The sequence below is a fragment of the Chelonoidis abingdonii genome, chromosome 2 (genome assembly GCF_003597395.2).
Source record: "Chelonoidis abingdonii isolate Lonesome George chromosome 2, CheloAbing_2.0, whole genome shotgun sequence".
Lineage (NCBI taxonomy): Eukaryota > Metazoa > Chordata > Testudines > Testudinidae > Chelonoidis > Chelonoidis abingdonii.
Window position 1 is genome coordinate 97,961,958 of NC_133770.1, and position 24,264 is coordinate 97,986,221.

A 24,264-nucleotide genomic window follows, 5' to 3' on the forward strand; every position below is an offset into this window, starting at 1 on the left:
CAGACCTTCTGAAAGAGGAATAGAAAGATTACAAACACTCACCACCTTGGTTCCTTCAAGGAACTTTTGTGAAATCTATGTCCTGAGAACTTCAGTATTGAGGTTACTGTTTTACTTTTGTATGGAATTCCAAGCATTAACTCATCCTGAACAGCTCATAAAATTGACATTGAAATTTTATTCCAGGCACATGAATATAATTAAAGAGATGAAGATTGGTTAAATGTGACATTTGCCTAACATAAAAAAAGTCAAGTTATGGACTCCTCTTTGCAGTAGTCTTTATGGAGGATTCTCTGCAGCTTGAAGTCTTCAAACCACAATTTGAGGACTTCAATAACTCAGACATAGGTTAGGGGGTTGTTATAGAGACTGGCCTGCACTGTGCAGGAGGTCAGACTAGATGATCAGAATGGTCCCTTCTGACCTTAAAGTCTATGAGACTCCTCTTTGGCTTGTCTTAGTACTCATTTGGTTTATATTAACTACAGCATAATAGTGGAATAGCTGAATAGACTTGTCTGAAAAAGGCTGGGTTTTAAGAAGCATTTTAAACTTATTCCTATCCCCTTTACTCAAAACATAGTCAGCTGATGTTAAAACACAAATATAGCAAGGTGTAAGATGCTAGTAACTGCAGAAAACAGGTTTTCAAATTCAGTAGTTTTTCTAGAAACTTCAGCTTTGATCTTGTAATAGCATCTGCCCAGGTAGATGTCGTCATTGCATTATCTGGACCCAAGTTTCTAAATTAACTTCATGTTTTGATGGGAAATCTTCTTTGGAAACTTGCTGCTGAGTAACATTGAACATTAAGATGAAATGTTGGATAACTGACAACAATTTGAATCTGTCCGAGGATCAACACTTATCAATACTCTTCATCCTTGTTATGATAACCAAGAAAAGGGAAGAACATGTAACTGTTGGGAGACTTTGTAATATCAAATTGGTTTCTTCCCCTTCCTTGACAGTAAACTTGTATCTGATAGGTTAAAATGCTGTGTGCGAATTGTCTTTTAAATGAAAACCACAATTTTAGCATGCACATCTACAGAAAAATGTAAGTTTCATGACCCTTGGATTAGATGAGAACTACACACACCATGGCATAGTATCCCAACTCAAACTATGAAACTGAGTGAACTGATTCTTTCCAGATGTCAAATAAGACTAAATTGTGTCTTCAGAAAGGGAAGAAACTAAATTTTTTTTCCCCAGTGGGAGTCTAGTCACATGGAAAACCTAAGCTAATTTGCCCCAGCATGTAAGAAACATGTAAATACATATGAAGCTTCTGGGCTCTACAGCTGCTGAAAATGTGCTTTAAAACTTTCTCCTCCACTGTAACAACTCCAGAATTGAAAATCTAATCAAAGATGACAACTAAAAGACTCTCTTCTAAAATGCAGATGTAGCTCAGTTTAAAAAACACTTTAAAATGTCAGAGCTCAAGTGCAAGTTAAATGTTGATTGCAAGAAGTGGCTGGAAAATTATGACTTAGGTTTTCAACTTTATTTTGGCCATCTACTTCATGTTTGAAGAAATTGATAGCTTTAGACAAAAATCATAGTGTCAGACATGTAAAACCCAGCATTCTTTTGTCTTACTGGATGTCAGGGTATACCCACCCAAATCTGAACTCTTGGGTACCCACATGAAAGACCCCTCTGACCTTTCCTGGTGAGGCTTGAGAATAAAAAATGAATCAGTTGCCTTAGCAGTGTGAGCACAGACCAACCCCTTGTCTAAGGACTTTGGAATCAAAGGATTCTTTAAAAAAAGATAAAATTTATTAAAGGAAGAAACACATCTGAAAACTTAGGCTTTAGGGATTAAACACCAAAAATAAGTTATTTGGGGTTCAGCTTAAAGGTTACAAGCAAAATAAAAGCACCTTGGGTTAGCACAGAGAAATCCACGAACCAAAGGTTCCTAATCACATCTGTCTTAACTTTTTCCTATGCTATTTACATATCTTGGGTTCCAAATGAGGCATTTCTAGGCATGGATGCAGATGATTTTCCATACCTGGCTTAAACCTTACAGCTTGTTGCTTCCTTCCCCTCTCTCCAGGCTGAGACAGCCCCCTTCACCTCCCCAGTGGTTTTTCGATTTTGAAAGGGTACAGCCTTCCTGTTGGTTCCCTGGTCAGGTGCCAATTCAGGTTACACTTCTCTTAACCCTTTACAGCTAAGGCAATTAGGGTACAGCTGCTAAGGAGGATTCTATAGCTACTGACTGGTGGCTGGGTGTCCATCTAATTTATCACACTGGATGTTAATGGCGTGCATTGCCACGTAGAGATAAGTGTCAGGACCCTGTCTCACTCTGTCCTGCTAGCAAAAGGAAGCAATGCATGAGGGAGGAACTTGATTAAATTATAGACTGAACTGTAAAACAGTTTTTTTTTTAGCTATGGAGTTCTTGAGTGCTTGCACAACCACTACTATGTCATGACAGATGCCTAAATATTTATAGTGAATAGAATGTTACCTAGTAGATAGATTTATAAATTATAGCAAAGAGCATTGAACCTGGGCGTTAACTGACATACGTAATGACCTCATTAAGGGAGCATGTTGAAGTACGTACTTTGCATGACCTTATTAGTCTTCTCTTCAGGAATCTGTATTTTGCAAACTCATTTTCTACATCCAGAAATGCATGAGAGGGCAGGAATCAAATATACACTTGACTGTTACTCATGTAAATAAGCCTATTAAAAGTTGTGTGTACGGCTTTTCGTCAAGATCACTTTTTCAAAGTGAGTGACCTGTCTGAAGGTAAAATTGTCACATCTGTGTCCAGGTAGATTAGTTTTCGTTTTGGCTTAAACATGATTACTACTTGATTTCATCTGTCTGTGGCTGTACCTAAGTTAGCTGATCCTTAGTGTTGTGTAACTGTCCTATGGAGGATCCTGTTTGCCTTGTTGCTTCTAAGTATTTGCAGTAAAAGTACTAGATCATTTTAATATACTGTCTTAATATGCTTCAGTTTAACTGTCCAAAAGTTTAACATTGTCATGGAGCAAGACAAGACCTAACTTCTGACACATGAAAGTAAAGCATACTTATTTATGCTTTTCTCTGGTCCAAAGCTAGGACAAATTCATAAGTGTTGCATTCAAAACCTGGGGTTAGGGGAGGATACCTTAACAAAAGCACTGTTTTTGGAGCTAGCTGCAGGCTGGAGCTCAGGAGCATGTCATGCACAGTTGGCTTTAGTTAGGCTTTTAGCATCCACTTTAGAATACACCAATCTAATATATAAATGCTCTCATTTGCAATTACAAAGTTTAGGGGTTAACTCTCGGAAAAAATTTTGTAACAACCACTTATGTCTTCCAGCTCAGACTACAGTTAAAATCCATTCGGAGTTTCTTCATAAGGTTTCGGTAAGCAGGAGTCAATGTATTTGATGGAAAACATAATTTTCAATTGTGGGGAGAGGAAACTGAAGCAGAATTGATTCTACAAAAACTTATATAGGTGTTTAAAACTATATACAGTAGAAATACCAGAATTGGTATAAAGCCACTGTTCCTTGACTTTTCCACTAGTTTGAAACCAAACATACTTCAAGAAAACATGTTCCTTTTCTCACCAGAATGAAAAATCCGATTTGCTCATGGAAGTAGGTTTAATTGAAACTAATTTCCAAACTTCATGTAGGAGAGCCATTTTGCAGAAAAGGATATCCAATAAGCCCAGTCAGAAAACTGAAACTAGCTTTCAGCTAGGTGCAGTACTGGCTTAATACAAAGTCCCAGCACTTGGATGTGTGGCATGTAAAAGCCTAGCTAGAAATTCAACTCATGTTCATTCCTTCTCATCCAGCACCAATACTAAAGGTTCTACAGATTCTATGGCTCCTATGTTATGCCTCTGAAACTCCATGAAAAGAATGAGGGTTGTTTGTACAGGTGTAAATGGTGGGCTTTTAGTAACTCTGTTGCATGAGAAGGAATAGAATTTAGCTTGCATTTTGGTGGTTGGCTCTAGAGCATTAGCAGGATTAAAACAGTGAAAACATTTCAGTTAAATAAGTAGATGACTGAAGGATGGACTTGTGTAAGAAGGTGGCATTTAAGTAATTTTCAGAGTAGAAATGCTGCTTATAAACATCTGGTCTGTGCCTAATGTGGCTTACCTTATGAATTGTTACATTTTTGGGCAGAACAAAACGGGCATTTTCTAGTATTAATTATAATGCAAAGTTTGAGATGCTAATCTAGTGATAATGCACTAGGGTATCATGTCTGCTAGTGGCATAACCTTGTTCGCACTTGAAAGGTGGTGGTGGTTTCTCAGAAGAATTCACTCTTAGGCTTATGACCCTTCAATTTAATTGACAGCTGTTTCACTTCTCTGCTTCATTGCTGGTGTGAGACATCTGTGCTGTCATTCTGGAAAAGAGATGGAGCTGCTCATTTTAAGTGTAACTTGTTTTTTAGTTTGCTTGCTTACTTGAAGAGTATAGAAGGGTCTGTTTGCAAAACTGATAAGCCATGTAGCCTGCTAGGCTAGGTTGAGAACTTACTAACAAGGCTCTTTCCTGTTATCCTTGGATCTCTAACCCCTTTGGATTCTCTGATTGTGGGGGGGGCACTAACTCAGAAAACATGGCTTTAAAAAGCCAGCTCCGAGGCAATCAGAGTTAAAAAGGAGCAGCTAACAGGAGATGGGGAATGCAATGTTTAGAATACTCTAAACGAAAACCAATATCACATCCCCTGATCCAAAAAAGAGGCAGGAGGGATAGCTCAGTGGTTTGAGCATTGGCCTGCTAAACCCAGGGTTGTGAATTCAATCCTTGAGGGGGCCATTTAGGGATTAGGGCAAAAATCTGTCTGGGGATTGGTCCTGCTTTGAGCAGGGGGTTGGACTAGATGACCTCCTGAGGTCTCTTCCAACTCTGATAGTCTATGATTCTGTGACCTTGCAAGAGTAAAAATAAGGCAGCAGAAGTCCAGTAGCAGTGTGGGCTTTCCAGTATAATACACTGAATGCAGTATGAAGGATTACTTGCCTTGTGGGCAGGTTGTGCCTATGGTAAAATCAGCTCACAGCTCTCAGACACAGTACAGGCTCGTGAGGCTAGAGTGTCTGAACTGAAGAAGCTAAGGGAGACAGAGTAGTAGATGAGGCTTTCAGGGACAAAATAGAATGCCAGACTGTGGATGGGACCATGTCTGTGCTGTTGAGGATTAAAGTATGAGACCATCAAGCTAGAGCAGAGGGAAACAAACCCATAGTTGGGACCCTTCTTCCAGATGTCATGGTATCCCCTTGCACTGAGAATACCCCTTCATAGAGATCCCTGTTACTAGGAAGAGCCAGGTAGTAACTGGATTTGTGATGACTGGAGAAGGGCATGGTAGATTGCCTGCTTGGTGTGAAGGTGGTTGATTTCACAAGACTTCTAGACAGACTTAGAGGCAGTGCTGGGGGAAGCCTGTGGTTGTGGTACTAGTAGGGGAATGTATCCTGAAGACCAAATGTAGGCTGCTAGGTAAGAAATTGGAAGTCCAGGACCTCCATAGTAGCTGTGATACTGACAGATTCCTAGGCCTCACTGAACCTTGACGTATGTGTAGCTGAAAGCCATACTGGCTCACCCATGTGTTAGCATTGTTAAAATTAGATGTTGAGTTTTTAGTGTTCAGACTTGATGAAATCCTCGTAGGTTGCTCCATGTATTGATCTCACTTACATCTGTAGCCTGCAGTATAGTTATATTGGGTGTTTGCATTGTAAACCTCTAATTGTGTAATTCACCAAACAGGAAAGAATATTAATAAAGTGCTGGTCCTGCTTACAACAAGGCCCTCTGAAACAAAATGAGCCATTGTGAAACATCAAAGGAGAAACTTTGATTGCTCCCCCAACACCCACAAAGATGGGACCTGACCTGCACATAAACTCATCCCATCAGCTTGAACTCGGGGAAGGGAATAACGTCTCACAAAAAGGAACTGTATTGCTATGCTGCTTGGAATTCAGAGTAGGTAGTATTTCTAAGCGTAAGCAAGAAATCCCCAAGCTGCTTAGTTTGGCTTAGCCATAAGGGACATATAAAGCTTGCATGTATAGTAGCTACTTTTTGAAACCTAAAACTCACTTATGTATTTACCTGCTTTAACCTTGTAAATTACTCTAATTTCTTAAGACATGTTTAGTTGATTACTGGCTATAAGTGTTGTCTTGGGAGATCTGGGATGCAATTGACCGGTTAAGTGACTGGCCCTCTAGGATCGGGAGTAACCTGAATATTGTGAATTTTGGTGTAAGGGACCATGTATCAAAGGCAGACAAAGACCTCAGTGCCCAGGGGAATGGACTCCATGCTAAGGCTGTTTATAGTTCTATGAAGACAGGCAGAACTGCAGGTTAATGCGTGAACAAGATGATAGTGTAGGAAGAAGAGTTTGAGATTTATTACAGGTTTCAGTGATAGCTGTGTTAGTATGTATCAGCAAAGAAGAATCCCTGTGGCACCTTAGACTAACAAATTTATTTGGGCATAAGCTTTTGTGGGCTACAACCCACTTCCTCAGATGTATGAAGTAAAAGATACAGGAGCAGGTATAAATATGAGAGGATGTGGGTTGCTTTACTAGTGTTAAGTCCATCTAACAAGATAAATCAATTAAAAGCAGGATACCAAGGGAGGAGAAATCTTCTTTTTTTTTTTTTTTTTTTTGAACTGGCAAGAAAGTGGCCCATTACAGACAGTTGACAAGGTGTGAGTAACAATAGGGAGAAATTAGTATTAGGGAAATAGGTTTAGGTTTTGTAATGACCCAGCCACTCCCAGTCTTTATTCAGGCCTAATCTGATGGTATCTAGTTCGCAAATTAATTCCAGTTCTGTAGCTTCACACTGGAGTCTGAGTTTTTTGTTGAAGAATTGCCACTTTGAGGTCTGAGTGACCAGAGAGATTGAAGTGTTCTCTTACTGGTTTTTGAATGTGGTGATTCCTGATGTCAGATTTGTCTGTCTATTTTGCATAGACACTGTCCAGTTTGGCCAATGTACATGGCAAACGGGCGTTACTGGCACATGATGGCGTATATCACATTGGTAGATGTGCAGGTGAACAAGCCCCTGATGATGTGGCTGATGTGGCTAGGTCCTATGATGGTGTCCCTTGACTAGAAATGTGGCACCAGGGTTTGTAGCAGGATTTGGTTCCTGGGTTCCTTGTCAACTGTCTCCTCCCTTGGTATCCTGCTGTTTAATAGATTTATCTTATTAGGTGGACTTAAAGTGAGATTAAGAGCTGGGAAGGATGGGCTCCACCTAAACCAAGTGGAACAAGACTGCTGGTGTGTAGAAATTTTTTTTAAAACTAAGTATTGTTGGAAAGCACAGGTGTGAAAGAGCACATGTTATAGGCAGAGACATCCCTTAGAGATGGAATTTATTGAAGATAGGAAAGAAATTGGGAAAGGACAGGTAGGGGCTAAGGAGAAACAGTCCCATTTAAATACAACACATGAAGGCAAATATGCAAGTGTTTAGAATTTACACTTCTTGCATTTGTATATAAGATAGGTGAGCTAGATAGAGTACTTGTAATTAAATGAAGATATTGATCTAATAGGCATCACAGACACTTGGTGGAATGAGGAGAATCAAAGGGATGGGGTTATACCAGGATACTAAATATATAGGAATGACAGACTGTGCTGATGGGGGTGGGTGGAGAAATGTAAAAGTATAATAAGGCAGGCCAAGAAAGAATTTAAAGAGGAGTTAGCTAAGGACACACAACTCCCGTTTTTTGTTTAAGTATACATTAGCTGCAGGAAGTCTGTCAGACAGTGGGGCCCCTGGACAATCGTGGTGCTAACAGAGCAGTCAAGGATGGTGAGGCCATAGCAGAGAAACTAAATTATTTGCATTTCTCTCCTCTACAGAGGATGTAGGGGAGATTCCCCCCACATTTGAGCCATCCTTTTTAGGAGGAGACAGATCTGAGGAACTGTTGCAAAACTTCCTCTGACCTCAAACTGACAAATTAAACAGTAAGTCACAGAGCAGATGGAATTCACCCAAGAGTTCTGAAGGAACTCAAAAATGAAATTGCAGAACTGTGGTGCATATTCTATCACTTAAATCCACCTCTGTACCAGATTAGTTATTCTCCAATGTGATGCCGATTTTTTTTTTTTTTTTTTTTATTTTGTTTTAGTAAAAGGTTCCACCAGCAATCCTGGCACTTTCAGGTCTGTAAGCCTAACTTAAGTGCCAGGCAAATTGCTTGGAAACTACAGAAAACAACAAAATTATCAGCTGTGTATGTTGGGGAAGAGTCCTTGCCGCTTTTGTGAGGGGACATGTTTACTAATACATAAGAATTTGGCGGGGGGCAGGGTGTCAAGTGTGTGGACAAAGGTGATCCAGTTGATATAGTGTACTTGGGATTTCAGAAAGCTCCATTAAACAAGGTCCTTCGTCAAAGGCTCTTAAACAAAGTAAGCAGTTGTCATGGATAAGAAGGAAGGTCCTCTCATGGATCAGTAACTGGTTAAGAGAGGAAACAAAAGACAGGAATTAAATGATCAGTCTTCGCAATGGAAAGTAGTAAATAGCAGGGTCCCCCAAGGATCTGTACTGGTTCCTGTCCTGTTTAACATATTAATGATATGGAAAAATGGGTGAACAGTGAGGTGGCAGAGTTGCAGAGAATACTAAATTACTCTAGATAGTTAATCTAAAACTGAATGCAAAGAGTTATAAAGGGGTCTCTTGTGACTGGGTGAAAAAATTGCAGATGAGTCAGTGTTAAGTGTTAAGTTATGCATGTGGGGAGAAAATCAACTTTATGTACAAAATGATGGGCTCTAAATTAGCTGTTACCACTTGATCTTGGAGTCGTCATGGATAGTTCCCTGAAAACATCTGCTCAGTGTGCAGCAGCAGTCAAAAAAAGAACAATGTTAGGAACCATTAGGAAAGGGATAGATAATACAGAAAATATCAGTGCTGCTATATAAATCATGTTCCCACATCTTGAATACTGTGTGCAGGTCTGGTCATCCCCTCTGAAAAAAATGTTAGAATTGGAAACCGTGCTGAAAAGGGGAATAAAAATTATTAGGGGTACAAAACAGCTTCCATATCAGGAGAGATTAGAAAGACTGGCACCATTCATTTTAGAAAAAGATGACTAAAGGTGGATATGAGTGTGATCTATTAAAATTATGAATGGTGTGGAGAAAATGAATAGGGAAGTGTTTGTGTACTGTAAAGGGGCAAGAACCAGGAGGTCAGACACTAATTGGGTAACAGGTTTAAAACAAAAATAATTCTTCACACAATGCACAGTCAACCTGTGGAACTCATTGTCGGGGATGTTGTGAAGGCCAAAAGTAGTACTGGGTTTAAAAAAAAGAATAAAGTTCAGGATGATAGGTCCATCATGGCTATTAGCCAAGTTGGTCAAGGATTCAACCCCATGGTTTGGGTGTCCCTAAGCCTCTGACTGTCAGAAACTGGGTCAAGATAATGGGGGGAAGGATCACTCAATAATTGTCCTGTTATGTTCTTTTTATCTAGTAAGGTGAAATTCAGTCTGATAGGGGTTAAACTTTTTTTATTCAAGCAAAGTACAGATATTGGCATTAATATTTGGTCAGTAATTCACATCGTTCCTGACTTTGGGGCATTCGTAGTGTATCTGTTAATGTTCCAGCATATTACTTTGGGAAACTAAATACTAATAGTGTTAAAGCAATTGGGAGTCTTCAGAAGTTTGTCAGTGTGACATACCTTTTTTGTATGTATAGGGATGTGGAATAAAACTAGTTTCATGACACTATCTCAATACTCTAATTTTGAGAAAATAATGAGATAATTGCATGTGCCTCTACTTCCTGCCATTCAAATAGAGGGGAAGCAAAGCTTGGGCAACAAATGTGCATGTCTTGATCTAGTTTAAGTATATTCATCCTGGAAAACAAATGAGGCCCTTATTTATATGCTCCCCTCCTTTGGTCTTTCTTCCTGCATCTAGACATGATTAACTTCATGACCACATGACTGTACTTCCATAATTCAAGATCAGATTCCCATGTGTTACAGTATCAGAGGGGTAGCCGTGTTAGTCTGGATCTGTAAAAGCAGCAAAGAGTCCTGTGGCACCTTATAGATTAACAAACATATTAGAGCATGAGCTTTCGTGGGTGAATACCCACTTTGTCAGATGCATGCTGATGCTGTCGATTAATTGCTTGAGTTAACTGATTAAACTCAAATTAATCACACTGATAAACAATAGAATACCAATTGAAATTTATTAAATACTTTTGGATGTTTTTCTACATTTTCAAATATATCCATTTCAACTACGACACAGAATGCAAAATGTACAGTGCTCACTTATATTTTTTTATTACAAATATTTGCACTGGAGAAATGATAAAGGAAATAGTATTTTTCAGTTCACCTCATACAGGTACTGTAGTTCAGTTTCTTTTTCATGAAAATGCAACTTATAAAGTGTGTTGTTTTTTTTTGTTACCTAACTGCACTCAAAAATAAAACAATGTAAAACAAGTCCACTCAGTCCTACTTCTGCCAGTCACTAAGAGGAACAAGTTGATTTTTACGTTTGCAGGAGATAATGCTTCCCACTTAATTACCATCTCACCTGAACGTGAAAGAAGGGGTTTGCATAGCACTGTTGTAGCTGGCATGGCAAGATGTTTACATGCCAGATGCGCTAAGGATTCATATACCTTCTCAGCCATGATTCCAGAGGACTTGCTTCCATGCTGACTCATTTTAAAAAAAAAAGTTAATTAAATTTGTGACAATTCTCCCCCAAGGAGTTCAGTGTGTTTTCTGCGCTGCTTTACCCAAATTCTGCCATATAGTTCATATTGTAGCAGTCTTGGGTGAGGACCCAGCACATGTTCATTCTAGGAACATTTTCATTGCAAATTTGACAAAATGCAAAGATACCAATGTCAAATTTCTAAAGATTGCTACAGCACTTGACCCAAGATTTAAGAAATATGAAGTGCCTTCCAAAATCTGAGAAGGGTGAGGTATGGAGCATGCTTTCAGAAGTCTTAGAAAAGCAGCACTCTGATGCAGAAACTACAGAACCCAAACAACCAAAAAAGAAAATTGACCTTCTGCTGGTGGCATCATCAGATGATGAAAGAGAACACGTATCAGTCAACACTGCTTTGGATTGTTATCAAGCAGCACCCATCATCAGCATGTAATCTGGAATGGTGGTTGGAGCATCAAGGGAAGACATGTGAATCTTTAGCTCATCTGGCATGTAAATATCTTGTGATGCTGGCTACAACAGTGCCATGCAAAGGCCTGTTCTCACTTTCAGATGACATTGTAAACAAGCAGGCAGCATTATCTTCTGCAAGTGGTAACCAGATTTGAGTGACTGGCTGAACAAAAAGTAGGACTGATTGGACTGGTAGGCACTAAAGTTCTATATTTTGTTTGAATGCAGGTTCAACTTTCACAATAGAGATTGGACTACAGAATTTGTATTAGGTTTTTTACAGTGCAAATATTTGTATTCTGTGGTGTAATTGAACAATGCTCACTTTGTAGTAATATAAAGTGTAATCAATATATTTGAAAATGTGGAAAACATCTAAAAGTATTTAAATGGTATTCTATTTAACAGCATGATTAGTTGCACTATTAATTGCAATTTTATTATTCATGCTTAACTTTATTAATAGTTTGATAGCTGTAGTTTATTCACGACAGTTTTTTGTGCTGTGCAAATTACTCAACTTGATGGAATCTATTTGACCTTGCATTGCTTGACCAACAATAGACAGTTTACCAGAATCTCAGGTAACTGTGAAGTAGAACTGTTAAAGGACTGCATTCTGTAGCAGTGTAACTCCTGCAGCGAATAAATGCCCTGTGTAATTTTTGATTTTTGTGTTTAGGTGTTATCCTAAAGCAATTTTTTTATTCTGTTAGAAAACCTATTCTATACAGTCTGTGGCAGCCAGTGTATACAAAGCTTTTTTCCCCATTGCCGTTAGAAACTTTCACTCTAACTCTGATACCCAAAATAATCCAAAAATTTGTGGTGGTATCATTCAGTCTGAATAGGATAGCAGGACATCAGAAACTTTACAGCTTGCTCATTGGGACATATGAGAAGCAAACTGGAAACTCCCTGCAGAGCTTCTTCAATTTAGATTTTGATTTCCATTTCTCTCAATGTCATATAAATTACAAGTATTCTCAGGTCACCAGCCCTGTTAATTTAGCCAACTCTATCTTCAGTATACTATGTTAAGATTTGAGATTCCTCTTTATGCACTGACAAGCCACCTGAATGTGTTACAGTAACTGAAAAGTAAACTGATACTAAAAATGTAATTTTCATCCACAACATTCTGGAGTTACTGATCCCATAAATGCCTTTGATTTCCTGCACTTTATATTCAGGGTTCCAATTTCCACAGCCATGTTTTTCTCAACAAAAAACGGTCCAGGTTTGCTGCGAGACAGTCACAGCGAAGGAATTTCCATAATTTTTAGTTAGTTTTTAGCTGATCACTGGATAGTTTAGAACTTTGTCACTGGGGAATTGGACATCAGTAGTCATGTGTCCACAAACAAGAGTGCCTAAATTTCTAACTCCATGCTTTTGTACTACTACTTAGCTTTCAGGGAGACCAAATAAGATTAGATATTGGGCTAAGTAGGATAGGGACACCAGACTGAGATTTTACTTTGTTCATAGGTATACAGAAGAGGAGTTCTGAGGTGCAGGCTTGAGAACACACCAGTATAACTTGAAAGTGCTTTCTGTTAAACTTGAATCCAGAATACATTTATTATCCCAAAGTAGCTAAGAGTTCTCAATTTTTTCCTGACGCTTTCCCAATAAGATGGGGAGCTTTTTCCAGCAGGGGGGAAAATGGCATCACTACCATGAATAAAGGGGTTGCAGGTGATGTTTCCTTGGTTTACATCTTGAGCAAGTAGAGAAAGGAATGAGGTCCTTGTAAAGAATGGGTGTGCCTAATTTCCTATGAATATAGCCCAAAAGGGAAGACTAATCTCAGCAGGTATAGGGCATTAAGAGACCTTAGAGAAGAAATAACTGAGCAAGTCATGTGGAAAAAAATCCTACCAGAAATCTTTGTAGAAACTTGAATGTAAATTCACATTGTAATTTATCCCAATGGGTCAGATGCCTACCTTTATAGCTAGTTCTATTTTTGCTGTTACTTTCTGAAACTCTTGTCCTACTTACTATCATCTAATACAGGGAAATTATTCATACAAATGAGAAGATTCTGAAACTAACAAGTTTGCATCATGCATCAAAAAAAGCTTAACGTACCCAACCTTTTCTCCTAATGGACTTGTTGAACCTAAATTGGAACATCATGCTGAGTGGGAGGACTTTTTCTGATAAGCTGGGAGGCATTTTTGGAGCCTGTGCTTCTCAAATTTGTCAGTGCAAGAGTTAGGCATGCATCAAAGAGGCAAATATGCACTTCATAGTCTATAAATTTTTCCTGTAACTAATGCATTTAAGCACTATAGGAATAGGTTCTAATAAAGCTTTTAATACAGTGTAGTCAGGCTCTTTAAATAGTCTCCATCAGACCCTTGTTTCTACCCAATAATGCCAAAGAGGGACATTTCCTGAAGACTTGCAACATATGTCAGTGATTCTCAAACTCTTGAACTGGTGACTCCTTTCATATAACAAGCCTCTGAGTGCACCCCCCCAATTAAAAACACTTTTAAATATTTAACACCATTAAATAAAGGTAAACAAAGCATCTTGCAGCCTGCCAGGGGCTTACCCAGAACAAGCTGCAAACCAAGTTTGAGACCCCCTGGTTTAGATGATGCCCTTTTCACTGTTCTCTGAACTCTGGCCTGTCGTTTTCCTGGTATCGAGGCGCATGGAACAGAATGTGGAGGTAGGATCTGAGAACCTGTAACAAATGAGATGACAGTGAGCATTGTGACATGATTCAGTGTTGTATTTTAGTACCAGTAATGGTTGCTACACAGGATACCTGCTTCCACAAGAGGAAACTAAGTTAAGCCGATTGAGTTCTACCTTTTTCAGCCATAAATGCACCCCTTCCCAATACCACACACCACAACCATAAGTATTACTACTTTTCACCTTTCCTGCATATATGCCCCACTAGACTTTTTTTTTTTCTCCAAACACAACCAGCTACTTCAGAGACCTCCACCTAACATTGGGAGGAAAAATATGGTAAAGGGCTCTGTGCGGAAGGGAATGAGGAAGGCAAATGCCCCTCAGGTAGACAATGCACCAGACCTTACGATGTACAGCTATAGTGATAAGTGTCTTGCCTTAATTTCCTTGCTTTTGTAAGCTTATCAGGGGTGTGTCTGTGGCAACTCTAAAGGTTCAGAATAAAGCTTTTTTATTTAAAAAAAAATCTTACTGGGTTTTTATTAAGAGTTGGTGGGGAAATGGACACAGTCAGCAACTGCATTATACCCCTCAGAGGTCTATTTTCCATCAGGAGCTGCATATGAACTCTTCTGTTGTAGAATGAAATCAAGTGTAACTTATGATACAGCTTTGTGTGCTCAGCCCTCATCAATCAGGCTTGTGTGCAGTGTATAAATTTTCAGTTAGTGTGGATAATAGCTAAGTGACCAGAATCCAACACTGGAAAAATGATCTGGTGCAATGGGTATAGTTGGGACAGTCCTCTTTACCATAGCTTATGCAGATAACACTTTTCTATGTCAACAAAAAGTAGGGCTGCCCAGAGAACACTTCAGCCAGAGCCCTGATTTTTATACTATTAAAGGTATAAAAACCAAACTACATGAATTCAAAACTGAAACTTTACACCAGTTGGCCACCTAGTTCTAGAGGAAACATCATGTCAAATGTGACCATAAGTATGGAGCTGCTGCCAGGCACCTCCATAATTTTGCTGTGGTTTCTCAGGTTTCTTCTAATATTGGTGCTTTTCAGCTTTGTCTCATGGAATGTTTGTTCCAGAATGTCTTTCCATGGAACAATGCAAACTACTCTCTTAATCTCCTATTTTTTAACTCATCCCTCAGTCCTTACAGGTGTTCAGCACATGCCAGTTTAGTTAATCGTGCTGTCTTCTGGATCACTAAGACCTTAATACAAAAACTGAATACTGACCTTGGAACTCTTTCCACAGCCAAATTTGATCTATTGTTTTATAGTATATGACAAAATTAAATTCTCTGATAAGACTTAAACTCAGTATAGCAAAACTTGTATCTAATCTTCAACATCCCACCCATTTGTAGGAATGCAGTTCATTGGTACTTACCTGAAATGGGCTGCAATAACTTCACTGACGTGTGACTCAAAGAGCACAGTGTTAATTGGTTAGCCAATCTGATTTAAGTTGGCACCTATTTCCTTGATTCAAGCAGTTGTGCATTTTTCTTTAAAGAGACACTATCAAGGGTTTTGAAAATGACTACAAAAAAAACCTTGATAATCTTTTAATTGCAAATACTTTACAATTTATATGCAAGCAGAATAATCCTTACAATAGACTATAGAGAACAATTTCAAAGTAGTGTCTCAGAGTAACGTGAAATTAACAATTTGTCTTACTTCCAGGTATAGTACTCTTACAGTTGTGTAGTTTTAGTAGATAAAACTTTTGGACAAATGTGAATTTCCTAGTTGATTGTCTATTTAAAGTATTGCAGATGCCTTCAAAGACACTGTAGTCTAACAGTCAATCAGAATTTCCTAGGTATTGGTGTTTATGGCCTGCAGAAACATGAGCATGTCAGTAGCTCCATTGCATTCAGCTGAACTACTCAGTGTCTGTAGGAAAGACTTTTCTTAGATACAGATTAGCGTGAAATGTCCAGTCCTAATTGCACTAAGACCATATCTACCCATACAGCACTGCAGCAGCGCAGCTGCACCCTGTCTGGTGAAGACTCTCTCTGCCTATGGGAAAGAGCTCTCCCATCGGCATAAAAACCCACTTCCGCAATTGGCAGAAGCTATGTCGATTGGAGAAATTCTCCTGCTGACATGGCACTGTGTACACAAATGCTTATGTTGGTGTAACTGTCGCTTAGGGGAATGGCTTATTCACAGCCCTGAGTGACAAAGCTTATGCTGTCATAAGCTACAAATATGCTACAGCGCAAGTGTCTTTATACTTTTTCTCAGGCTTTAAATGTATACATGTCTTCATCCTAAATTGACTCTAAACAAAAATAGTCACTCTATAGCTGAGGGATATTACAACAATTTCTAAGTCTTAAATAGTGAATGCGTTATGTCTTTTTAGATTGTGTAAATCTTCTAAGTGGGAAGGGTAACTAATGCCTTAGTTGTGTAGATAAGCTGAATATATTTGCTATATCTCCCTCACTCTGCCTCATGTCTATAATTAGTACAGCAGCTTGCTCAGACTTCCTTCACTTAGATAACCTTTATGGGTGAAACAATTTAAGCCACTTAATTTTCAATTGCATTTTCAGAATTCTTTGACAACATAATGAATAGCGTTACTGATGTGATCCAGAGGATCTCAGGTTTTTTAGACAGCCTGGGAATGAAGCTTCAGTTGACATTTTCCATATTACATTTTTAATAACCTCTCAGTACATGGGCTCCAACTGAAGTGTTCATATGCACTTGTATAAAGTAATTTTCATCTCAGCAGTTAAACTACTGAAATGTACTAATTTGCAAACAAAATGGCAACTCTACACTGAAACTTAATTGTAGTGTTATGGAAGTCTTCATAATCTGTTCAGTACACATTCATAATATAGTACATGACAATACTGCATAAAACCAAACTATTTTGTCACAAGTGAGTTCATTGTAATTGTTTACCTTTTGCTAGTTAGCAGAACTTTGTAATTCATGTTAAGTTCCTAGTTAGTGTGAACTTGTAAAGCTCTAATGTGCTAGATCTTCTCCCTTCCCCTGAAGTGTAGCAGTCATTAATGCACTGTCTCAAGATGAGTTTGAGACTTGGTATTTTAATCCAAGGAGCAAAGGAGAGTGAAGGGATCAAAACACTAATATTTAGAAGGATGACGTGATGGTGCTGCCCGTGGGAGCCAGCTGAGGTCACTCAGTCAGGGTGAACTGCAAACAAAATGGGGCAGACAAACACCAAACGCTGGTGGTGATTTCCATACTTAGACTTACCAACCAGCACAAGAGCTTCTAAGTGACCAGCGAGGTACTATAGAAGTCCTAACAACGCAGTTCCCTTAAAGTGCCCAGCCTCAGGCCTCCATCCAGACACACCTGTCAAACATATGATGATGATTCCTGAAAATCTTATATCGTCATATAAAAGAAAAGGTTCTTCCAATCCCAAAGGATCAGCCACATACCCAGGTCCAATTATAACTTAGATCTTTCTCAAAATACATGCTATAGCCAATTATTAACTAAGCTAAAATTTATTAGAAAAGAAAAGTGTGTTGGTTGAAAGATCAATATACATACAGACTTCAATTCCTGAGGTTCAGATACATAGTAGAGGTGAGCTTGTAGCAGCCAAAAGTCCTTTTAGAAATAGTCCGTAGGTTTATAGTCCAATGTCCATATTCAGGGTGGCTCCAGTCAATGACTGGGGATCTCAATCCTTGTGGCTTAAGGTTCCCCCTCTTGAAACCCCAAAGCAGATCTGAGATGCAGGATCGTGTCCCCGGCTTCTTAAACATTTCCAGCAGCCTTTTGGCCTGAGAAAACAATAGACTTAACTCTTTCTCCCAAACATCCTGGCAATTAGCACAGAGTAATTTATCCATTAAACAGTTCAGATACAGGTTACCACAACCTTCAAAGAGACACATAGACAATAATACTATTTCACTCGAGTATCATCATAAATGCTAATATTCCTTTTTTGATCTTTGAATTAAAACTATAGCAATAGACAAGACTTGTTTGCTTACATCACAAGACCTGAGCAAACACCTCTTCTACCTCTAACAATGCAGACTTGCATTTCAAAGCTCTATTCATTTACATATCTTGCTAACCAGTTCTTAAGGTTCACCCATGGGTCAGGTCAGTTGGTGAAGTGAGTTAATTAACTCTCTAGCCCTGTCACCTTTCAGTGAGATTATATTATACTCATAACATCACAGATGGGAATACCTCACTTCTAAACGAGGGGTCTAATATATAGGAGTGCATTGGCTGACTCTAAAGGGAACAGTCCAGTCTGCTAGGATGGTACTCGCCTAAACCCTCAGGAAGGGACTGAACTAAAAGCACAAAGATCTACTGGAGTTTGAATGAATGACCCCTTGCTGGCTTCCTATAATACAGGAGTCAGCAACCTTTCAGAAGTGGTGTGCCGAGTCTTCATTTATTCATTCTAATTAAGGTTTCGCATGCTGGTAATACATTCTAATATTTTTTAGAAGGTCTCTGTTGATAATATATAACTAAACTATTGTATGTAAAGTAAAGGTTTTTAAAATGTTTAAGAAACTTCATTTAAAATTAAAATGCAGAGCCCCCAGGACCAGTGCCCAGGATGCAGGCAGTGTGAGTGCCGCTGAAAATCATCTTGCATGCTGCCTTCGGCACGTGTGCCATAGGTTGCCTACCCCTGCTATAATACATATGAGTTTCCTTGGTGTACACAGTTGGGTCCTAATCCTGCAACTGTCTGCATGGGCAGAATTCATTGAAGTCAGTGAGTTGCAGGGGGTCTACATGCATGTAACAAGATGTGGAATTGAGGCACGAATTGCAAATGTTAAGTACTTGGATGCATGGTAGTAGCATTTTGCATCATAAGAGTGCAAGTTGATTTGGTTCTAAACCAAAATATACTTTTAGCTCTTCCACCTTTTTTGCCACAACTATGCCATTTGATGGTAAGGGGTTAAGTTGTATTCAGATCTGGGTTTTTTGTTTTCCATTCAAAGACTACACTAACTGCACTCTTAATTTACTAGGAGTATATTTTGACTACTTACTGCTGAACTTGTAAATTCCCACAAACCTCTCACTTCCTTCCTTTGATGGAGTACAGCTTGTTTTCTTGTGTGATATTGACTTATGTTTTTGTCAGAAGAGAAATCTTGTTTAAAAGTATTGCTAGTTTTACAAACATACAAATGACTTACTGCATTCAAGAAAACATGCTGTACTCCACAAGCAGGTGACATATTTTAATATCTAACTCTTGGCTAGTTTGCACTGCTGTTTCATGGGAGAGGGCTTTCCTTGCTATTGATTTACCTTTATCTTAAAAAAAAAAAAAAAAAAAAAAAAAAAATCTCCAGCATCATTGTAGTGAAAATAGTAGGAACCAGATAGACATGCGGCACATACCCTACTTTCACTAAAAGAAAACCAAGGGTAACAACTGAAACAAATTCCTTGAATACATATGTCCCTGAAACTTTACTGGTAATCTGTTTAAACAGTACACAAGCACTAACTAATGGAAGTACTTTATTTCCCCTTCTAGATTCTGTTTACTTCTGTCAAATAGCTGCAATCCAAAGATGGCTGCAAATAAGCCCAAAAGTCAAAATTCTTTGGCTTTACACAAAGTAATCATGGTGGGAAGTGGTGGCGTAGGAAAATCTGCTTTAACGCTGCAATTCATGTATGATGAGGTAAGAATCCAACTTTACAATAAAAATATATTTTGCATCCTACTTCATTTTCAGAAAGAAATGATGATGAAATGGCTAAGTGGCTTTTAAGCTTATTGGTACGATCATTTAAAACTAGTTCTTGAAGAATTCCAAATAAACTAGCTTGAAGAATTGAAAGCTTTATTATATGAATTACCCATTAAGTTGAATATAAAAATGTTGTGGTGGTTTGGGATTTCTTGAACTCACACTTTCACTTGATTTATAATCTCAAAAAAGGCAATAAATCACCAGTTTTTTTCAAATCCCCTGTCAATTAGGCCTCTTAGAGCTCACTGAGTAGTGACTACAAGGCTCAAATAAGGGAATACTAATGTTTGAGCTATATTCAAGTTTCTAAACTTCAAAAAACTTTGGTTATCCTATTTACCAAAACTGAAGTTTTAAGTTAGTTTTGACGATTTCAGCTTTAACAGTCTCTTCATTTACAAATTCTTGATCGTACTTGAGGGCATACTTTGAATGAGTAACTCTTAACCTAGTTTTTGTGCTGTTGGAGAAGCTAGTGTGCTTTTCTCCCTGTCTTCAGTAATCCTTTCCAAACTCTTTGTATAAACAACTATTGTATGTTCTAATGATATCCTCAGAACCCTGCAAATCTGCAGATATCTGTGGATGCAGATTTTCTACCTGCACAGGGTTCTAGACAAGCTTTATCAAGGAGACTTGGTTCAGAAGGGATCTGCACCCTCTTGGAGGTGCTGCTCAACTTCTTTGAGAGAGATTAGTAATAGGATTCCTGTTCTCCCTTACCGCTTGTCAATGCAAAATACTATCATTGATTGGCTAAGTAGTCTAGGGGTACTTCTGTAGTGCACACCATTGGTGGCAGTGTAGGGTATGCATAGCTATACTCCACTGTGGATGCAGCTAGCTTTTCACTGAAGTGTGTAGCTACACGTTGGGGAAAGGCTTGGGAGGCAGGGGGACACTACACCGCTAAAAATAGCACTGTAGACAGGGGCAGCGCTGCTTGAGCATATAGAAAGCCACATAGGGTACATACCCCAAGGATTCAGGCATGTGTTCATTGCCTAAGCAGTGCCTCTTGGTCTATATTGCTTTTTATGTTCATGCTAAAGGGAAGTGCAGTGTATGTATTCTAAATGCCACCATAAGGAGTCTACAGTGTAGACATACCCTTAAGTGACTTGAGTAATTGTAAGAAATAAACCAATATTCCAACTCTGGTCAAAATCAGCTTGACATTCTGACATTACCCAAGACAACAAAAATATGTTACTGATACTCTAGAATACTGTAGAAACTGAGACAAGAGGCCCTAAATCGTGTGAATTTTTGTTTTTGGGTAATAGCAGGAAGTGAAAACCTCTAGTTCCCATACAGCTCACAAGAGCATCTTATTTTGCTGACATAAGATGGGCTTGACTTAATTTTGTCAAGTCTTCATATGACTGTAATATAGGTACTCTTCTGGCCTGAATAAATGAACTATGTAGTTTTTACAGACCCAGAAAGACTTCATCATGTATTTACATTAAAAATCCAGATGGAGATGTTTGTGTAGTTTCAACACTTATTTGGGAATATTAATATGGTTTTATCCTATACTGTTCTTTTGTTTTCAGTTTGTGGAAGACTATGAACCCACCAAAGCAGACAGCTACAGAAAAAAGGTAGTTCTGGATGGGGAAGAGGTCCAAATAGACATATTGGATACAGCAGGCCAGGAGGACTATGCTGCAATTAGAGATAACTATTTCCGAAGTGGAGAGGGATTTCTATGTGTCTTCTCTATCACAGAGCTGGAATCTTTTGCAGCTACAGCAGACTTCAGGTAAACTGAGGAAATTACATATTTAAATATATTTTAGTGAGTTCATAAAATAAGGTCTTGATCACCTGTCAGATTCTTCTTATACAATAACTTTTATTGTAGTCTTTTGCTGCTTCATAGCTATGAAAGTTTGAACAGACTGCACCCTAGTGTATTGTCTTGACATCTCAAGACTTACAGCAGCCATGTGTGTTTTTCCTATGCTGATCAGGTATTTTTGGCATGTCTTAAGATACTATGAAACAAATCTTTAGTACTACCGTCAGAGCAGGTACTTGTCAGGGTTCAAAAAACTGCCTTCCTATGTAATTCATTGGCTTTTTGGCACTTAAACTGACTTGTAAACAGATGCACTACTATCCAAACTGATGGGCCTGACCATAGTTACAGATAGCAGTAAGCACCAGACTGTCCTGTAGGCTGCACAGCTGCTGTGAAGTTTGGATCCCAAACTTCATTTGTCCCATGGCTGTTAGTTTTACTCTCTGCTTGTTCTACCCATTGTTCTATACCATGCTCCTTTTTTGGTTCTCTTCTCTGCCCCTATTGGTACTTGACAGGTTAAACAAACAGAGGCCAGTGATTGCACACCTGGCTGCTATGTGCTAGAATATATGTAGTACAAAAGGTCACATACTTCATTTCTGTTTGAAAACTGAGTATCCTAGGGAGCAGCATGTGGCAGGATTTATCTTCCAAATTCCTGGGCTCTGGCTAACAAGCTTTCCATACTGTAAGAGTTGGTACTATTGGCTCTTAACAATAGTTACTGTTGGCAACGTTACACAGCACTTCACAACTACCTCGTGAGGGTGGTTATTGATGTTCATCCAACCATGGACAACAATAGAAGCAATATTCTAAGGATAATGAGATTACTTAATAGTAAAAGCATTTGAGTTGAACGTACTGAAGTATAGTTGATGCAATCTTGTTTAATCCTGTGCGCCCCACCATTTGGAGCTGCCGGGGATCAACAGTTGAGTTGAGTTAAGCATTTGCCTTCTGTTTTTGGAAATGAAGTGCCATCAAAAACCACTAAGTAGACATTCCATTTTAACCAGCTTCCTCAAAATAAATAAAACAAACTTCCCGCAGGCAATGTAGCAAGGCCAGGCCAAGAAAAGGCATAAATAGCTCTTCATAGCTATTTTGTTTTCTCTTGGAAGAGTGTCAGAATTCCAGGGGCAACTAATGTAAATCTCCTGGGGAGACAGCCCACAAGGTTCCAAACTGGTAATAGGGCAGAAGAAATGCAAGGCACAAGCAGTCAATCTTTTGACGCATCCTCTTCAAGTGAGGGGAAATGATCTGACTAGGAGTCTGTGGGTTGAGGATGAAACTAATGGATGGTATGATATTATTGCTAAAACCATAATTAAGATGCTAAATATTAAAATTCTATCCTAAAGTCAAGAAAATACCTTCCTCTTCAGTTGTGCATATCACCATCCATTCAGTCTCAAAGGATGTAAATAAACCATATGAATGTCTGGGCCAAAGCACTTTTAAAGAGCAAGAAGCTTTCTTTAGTTCAGAATATGGCAGATTCTATTACAACTTCAAGGCAGTTGCAGCAACATATTACAAATAAAGTTTCCCTGTCAGAAGGGATTCATTCACTCCCTCCCTCCCCCAAAAAAGACCATGCAGACAGAAAAACTGAGTCTTGTAATTTATGCAAATAGCACTAGGCTTCAGCAGTAGCTGCAGAAACAAGTTCCTTACTACATGCTCTAGAACAGTGGTTCTCAAACCTTTTTTCGCAAACCACTTGAAAATTGCTGAGGATCTCGGCAGACCACTTAATGATCTTTCCAAATACTGTTTGCACTGTTAATCTTCTCTTTTTTGTCCTACAAATAAAAAGCACACAACTCCTACTTTAATACCAGCAGTCTTCACTTCACTTTCTAAAGTGATGGATGTGCCCTCTCTCTCCCGCTGTGGCAGCCCCCAAACTGGGGCTGGGAAAAGTTGACTCTCAGGCTGCTGCAGCCCTGCACATTCCAAATTCCCCCATCCCCTCTTCTCACCCCACTGTCCCCTCCCACTTGCCCCCATTACACTGAAGGCCACCAACTCACCTTACACCTGTCTCTTCTCTGGGGTCCAAGCACCTAATTAGTGGAGACAAGCCTGTGCAGCTCCACTAATTAGGTGAGTGGCCTTTCATTCTCTCATGTGCAGCCACCCATGCATGCACCTTAGAGGGAACTGTTCACAAACTACCTGAATGGAACTCATGGACCACTGGTAGTCTACAGACCATAGTTTGGGAACCTCTGCTCTAGAACTATTTCAGCTTGGTCTACTGAAACAAGAACCTGTTGCATCCTTATTTAATTAAAGAGGACTCTTACTCTAATCTGACACTAATATACCTAAATTTTCTAGAACCTAGCTACAAATCTGGATAAGAACTCATTTTGTTGAAAGTAACTTATTTTAGAAGTGTTGTAGAAGCAAAATCAATACAAATATATGCCTTATTGACAATATGAACTGTACATTAATTTAAAAAATGCGCTCAGGCATGCAGCACAGTAGGAAATGCCAAGTATGGGTGATGGGTTACATTATTAGTAGTAGTGAAATGATAACTTTAGTATTAAATAAGCACTAGTAATTTATAGGTGCTCAGTTAAACTGGCAAGTCAAAGGTCAAAAAACTCTTTAAAACATTTTAGTGTTGTGAAAAGTGTCTCTGAAGCGCTCAAGGGAGTAGCAGAACTGGATTGCCTATGTGTGTTGAGATACTGCCTAGAGGCCCAGTG

General features: G+C 38.9%; 1 protein-coding gene across 1 annotated transcript in view; it reads left to right on the forward strand.

Annotated features, from left to right (window-relative positions):
* RALA (RAS like proto-oncogene A) overlaps positions 1–24,264 on the forward strand; it is a 47,590-nt gene that overhangs the window by 10,897 nt on the left and 12,429 nt on the right. The window contains exons 2-3 of the mRNA XM_032793443.2: positions 19,497–19,647; positions 21,279–21,487. Coding sequence (XP_032649334.1) covers positions 19,534–19,647; positions 21,279–21,487 — 323 coding nt within the window. The 5' untranslated portion in view covers positions 19,497–19,533. The remainder of the gene's footprint in view (positions 1–19,496; positions 19,648–21,278; positions 21,488–24,264) is intronic.